The sequence below is a fragment of the Pyrus communis genome, chromosome 13 (genome assembly GCF_963583255.1).
Source record: "Pyrus communis chromosome 13, drPyrComm1.1, whole genome shotgun sequence".
Classification (NCBI taxonomy): Eukaryota; Viridiplantae; Streptophyta; class Magnoliopsida; order Rosales; family Rosaceae; genus Pyrus; species Pyrus communis.
This window is the reverse complement of record NC_084815.1, coordinates 20,058,836-20,064,046: the sequence shown is the minus strand read 5'-3', so window position 1 is coordinate 20,064,046 and position 5,211 is coordinate 20,058,836. Positions and strand designations below refer to the sequence as shown.

General features: G+C 37.9%; 1 protein-coding gene across 1 annotated transcript; it reads right to left on the bottom strand.

The window, feature by feature from the left end:
• Positions 1-2,677: 2,677 nt before the first annotated feature.
• LOC137713244 (UDP-arabinopyranose mutase 1-like) lies at positions 2,678-4,834 on the bottom strand. Its single transcript, XM_068452528.1, has 4 exons — positions 4,390-4,834; positions 4,022-4,272; positions 3,596-3,764; positions 2,678-3,153 (listed from the first exon to the last, which is right to left on the bottom strand). The coding sequence occupies exons 1-4, from the start codon at positions 4,696-4,698 to the stop codon at positions 2,836-2,838; spliced, it is 1,047 nt and encodes a 348-aa protein (XP_068308629.1). The 5' UTR covers positions 4,699-4,834; the 3' UTR covers positions 2,678-2,835.
• Positions 4,835-5,211: the final 377 nt, after the last annotated feature.

The window sequence follows — 5,211 nt, the reverse complement described above, 5'->3', positions numbered from 1 at the left end:
TTCAAAAATACAAAACAAATTACAATTTCAGAGGACCCCACCCACCATGAAGGAGGACCCCACCATGAAAGCTCACCAAGCAGAAGAAAAAGAAGAGAGCGTGGTTGCAAAACTGCAGAAGCAGTTCATGAGTCTGCAGCAAGACTGGGACTCTTACAAAAACTCAAACCCGAAAACCAAGAGGAGATATTCAACAAATTACTCATCAGGTTTTTCAATGGCGAAAAATCTTGACCTACTGCTTGATTCTTCCCCAGGGCATCTCATGTGTTCACTTCAACATGGGGTTTCTCCATCAGAGGGAGGAGAGTGGAAGGTGAGGAGTAATGACTTGGCGGCGGAGGAGATACGGAGAGAGAGGAGGGCTGCCATTGAGAGCGGCAGGCTAAAGGGGAGGAGGCTTTTCGAGGCGGAGGATTGCGAAAAGGAGAGGGGGTATGGAGGAAAAGAGGAGGGGACATGGTCGGGTGGTTGGAAAAATGGTTTGGCTCGAGAGAGTGAGGTGAGATCATTGTCCTTTGATGGTGGTTCTGATGGTGATGATGATTCTGGTAAGAGCAAAGAGATTGGTGTTTGTTTTCAGTGGTGTTCGAGTGCGCAATCTTCGGGTTCTTCTTCTTTTTTGGCTGATGAGAATGTGAAGACAGAAGGAGTGAAAAAGGTTGATAGCAATGAAGGTGGTAATAATGGAGGAAGGTGCATTGTTATGGCGATGCGTGTGGTTGCTGTTGCTTCGATTGTATTTGGAATTTGCTTTATCAGAGGCTTTGCTGGATATGGAAATGAAAACGAGGTGATCTTAGTCCCCACATGATGTTGTGTTTCTCAATCATCCTGGTTTTTAAGACAAGCAAAGTTCTAAATTACCATGATTTACAGGGAGGGAGATTCAAACTCTTGTGCATGGGGTGCGCACAATACTCTGGCCAACTAGTCTAACCCCCGTTTGCTCTCTCAATCATCTTGGTTCGTCTTCGCTTTTTTGTTTGATCCTCTTCTCGAAGGAAGTTGATGACCCCTTTTTTTCATTACTTATTATTATGAGTGAATTTACGTTGTCTGTTTTTTGAATTTACAATCCAAAAAGTGGTATTTTTCTAAAGAAGAGTGAGCAAATTTATTTTATCAGGCAGATATTAAAACAATCTTCATATGAAGACCCTACAAACTATACGTGACATGGTGGAAATATCACCAACAGCTTTAAGCATTAGGCACATTACATGCTTGTATATGCCTTAGTACCTCCTCAAAATTTCCAGCAGAATTCTCATCAACCCGATGCGTATGGATTCCATCGTATGTTGTTACCACAATCCCCTCGTCTTTGGAAAGGCGTTGGACTTGTTTCTTGACGATGCATCCTTGATGTGTACACCTATAGTAACTTCTGCATAAATAGTCGAACAAATCCAGTTTAATACATGAGCAGGCAGAACAAGAACACATTGAACTAGAGCATTTTCTTAACCGGAAAACAGTAAAAAGTAGAGTTTTTTACTTTATTTATTTTATTATTTATTTTTATTTTTTTACGTATAAAATCTACAAACCTACTAACCAATATATTCCGTACTAGAGCAAATATAAAGAACCAAGATATCACAAAAACTTAAAAACTTACGTTTAATACCAGTTTCCTTAAAAAGATCAATACCAAAAATTCAAAATTCGAAAACTATTTGATGATAGCCGGGAGATATAGAGATAGTAACCTAGGAAATTTGTTGTTTTTAACAAATTTTTGCCCGTATTTTCGCCACCGGTACCCGTCATCAAGTATATCAACCTGGCTCCTTGTTTGAAATGCATATTTGTGCTTCTCGCTCTCTTTGTCACCTTCTTTTCTTCCTGACTTCATCTGGCCTGCACTTCTGTCACTGAGAAAATGAGGAAAGCTTGACTGGTTCGATGAACAAGTAAGAAAAGCTGGTGAGGTTGCTGATGAACCGAGGAAGAATATTTGGTTATTTTGATCCATCTGAGAGAGAAAAAGTTTATGACTAAAAGTGTAGTGTACATGTATTTATTCTGACAAAAACGCGAAACATGTAGAACACTGTGGGCGGCTCAGTGGCCAGTGGCCAACGTACATTGTCACTAACTGTGAAGGAAACTTGTGTCGGCACGTATCCTTTTATGTCATACTCAAAGTGGTGTTACTGTTACACGCAATATTTTGCATTGTTTTCACTTGAGATGGAAAGCTAAAAATCCATGTTGCATGAGCATTTTGGGCAATTCAAAAGCTTTGTTCTTAACTAAGGAATAAAGTAAGAAAAGATTATTTCCATGGTGAAAATGAAAAGTAGGAGACACTTAGACCAATCTAAACAACCATCACCAGCCCACCGGTCAAAAAGTAGTTTTTTTAAAAAGAAAAACTAATGAAAATGGTTTGAAAACTTTAAGTTTTAACGAAAATGACAAAAATGTGTTGCAAGTGAATAGTACCATGATTGACTTTTTAGAGTAAAAATGTGATTTTTCGTTAAAGTGAATAGTACTGAGAGTTTTTCGATAAAGCTCATTTTTCAAAATGGAATTTTCGCACTCCTCTTAGAGAATCAATAGATAGAAATAACGGATTGATCGTAGAGAAGAAAAAAATTTGAAGTGTGAAAGTCATTACTCTTAAACAGTTATGAAAATTTATAACAACGCATAAAGATTTACTCTTTCAACTCGAACAACTTTATAGGAACAATTTTAGTACAGTAAAACGGGTAATGTGATCATCACTACCTACTAATACAGTAAAAACTCATAACAACTCAATAGTAAATTTTAGCAATTTGGATGATTTTTCATATAAAACCATTTGATTGAGCCAAATTAGTTTGCTTTTTCAGGCGGTGGGTTGAGCTCATCCCAGGCTTCAATCCAAGTAACCATGGCATCCCCAAGCTGCTCAAAGTAGGAATCAAGAGGGCCAAGCTTTTCCTTCACCTTGTTGGCAAGCTCAATGTAGCAATCTTGGACAGTTTTGCACTCTTTTGGGAGCACAATTTGTTGGAAAAATGGAATCATATCTTCTTGCCAGTATATCCCTTTGTACTCTTTCTTCAAGTTCACAAATGGGTTGCTTGCCTTGCTATGCCATATGTATGGGAGTCCTGTCTTAACTCCTAGACCCAAATGGTCACATATCACCTGAAGAAAGAACACACATATCATTGTTCAGGGTCTTATATATATGCAACTATGCTGTCACATAAAAACATCCAAATTGGCTAATTGAAAGCAAGAATTATGTTAGCATTAGTCGTTGAAGTATTGTGAGACTTAAATGTATCAATGGCTCACAAACAACCCCAATCAACATCATGAATTGGGGAAGAGAAAGAAAGAATAAGCATGAGATAAAATAATCTCTTAATTAATATGATTCTTGAGTTTTCAAGTATTTGATTATGAATTTTAATATAAAACCCATTTCTTATTTCGTAAGTATTGATAAACATAAAGAATCAGAAAATGAAATAATTATGACACCTAGGAATTCTAGAATTAGAATAATTTTAATAATTATTTTATATAAATAAACACGTCATAAATGGAGTAAAATGGGATGGGAATTTGGGAACTAATTTACCTTCGCACACCAGCCAGCCCACATGTCATCATATCTACCAAGGGGTTGGCCATCGCCCATGAGCCCAAAATACATGGCTGGACCTATCAGCTCCCTATTGAACGCCAGGTTCATCCCACACATTGGGAAAAGGGTGCCTCTGGGGATTGTCATCACAGCATCCACATACCTACATGAGCTAAAAAAACTCAATACTCAATCATTTTAAACCAAGGCCAAAATCTAAACAGTAATGCTATTTAGACACGAAACTAATTGCATTGTTGATACATTTTTTTTTAATAAAAATGAGTTCTATTATTGTATATTGGATTCTTCTGTATTAAAAAGTATGTCAACAATGTAGTCAATTTTATTTGTCTTAAATATAAATATCATTACTTAAACCTAGAAGATTGACTATGGAAATGGATTGGTTGTGGTAACCTGGTGTTGCGCTCAAGAGGCTTGACTAGCTGAGTTGGGGCATCATAGTCAGGGATATTCAGCCAAAGGCCGTGAGAAATAGCAGTAGGCACACCTTCTCTCAAGCTAAACGGGTACCCGCGAACAAAGTCCGCCCCGTTTGCAAACGGATCGTAGAGTGTGTTGAAGAACAATGGGGTTGATGGTGTCAGCAGGTTCCTAATGTGCTGTGACAAAGCATTTATCTCCTTCCCACTAGGCTCCTTCGCCACCTTCATTTTTTCTCAACCAATAAAAAAATTTAATGCAATATTTATATCGTCACATTTATACAAACACATCATTTGATAAACGTGGAAAGGAACATTGTTAAGGAGCACAAAACTTACAAAACAATCGTCATCGATGGTGAAGATGTACTTTTTCTTGGAAACCAAGAAACCGAAGCAGCGACAAGCGGAGTCCTTGAAAGAAATGCAGCTGGCCTTGGGACCTAGGACCTTGTTCACATCATTGCGGTTGTAGAGCTCGTAGTTGAAGCCGTTAGGGACGGCAATGGTGTTGGAGGGGTCACCATCTTGGACAATGATGAGGTGGTATGGCTGAAAGAAAGGCCTCCACATCTCCAAGAAATCAAGGTTTCTGATTGTTGGAATCACAATGTCTAGATCATCTTTCAGATCAAGCAGCTGGGCCATCTCTGAAAATCTTGAGAGAAAAAGAGAGAAAATGGATTGGAATTTTAATTGAGGGGAGGAAGAATTTATAGGAGGGAGGAGCGTAGGGTTTGGTTGATTAAATATTGAGGTATGTAACGAGGAAAAGGTGAATGAAAAGAGTGGAGGTTACATTAAACTCTCCAACCAGGCTAGTATGGTGGGAGCGTTTTATACTTACACTAGCTGTTCCATGTTTTGGGACTTTTTGACAGAGATTTTCTCGTGACAAGACAATTACATGAGTAAACACCTGATAGGTTAACTATTAGGATAATGTTAGGGAGACCAAAATTTTTAAATCAAATTGTAAACCAAATGATGTGTCACCAATAAGAAACAAACACATTAATCGAGACTGAATTAATAATCCAATCATCTACAGCTACATCATTTAGTTTGCAAATTTGATTTAAAAAATTTAGTTTTCCTAGCATTATGTTCGAGTTGACACATGGCAATTCGCTATTGGCTTTTCCTCAAAGATAGCTTGCT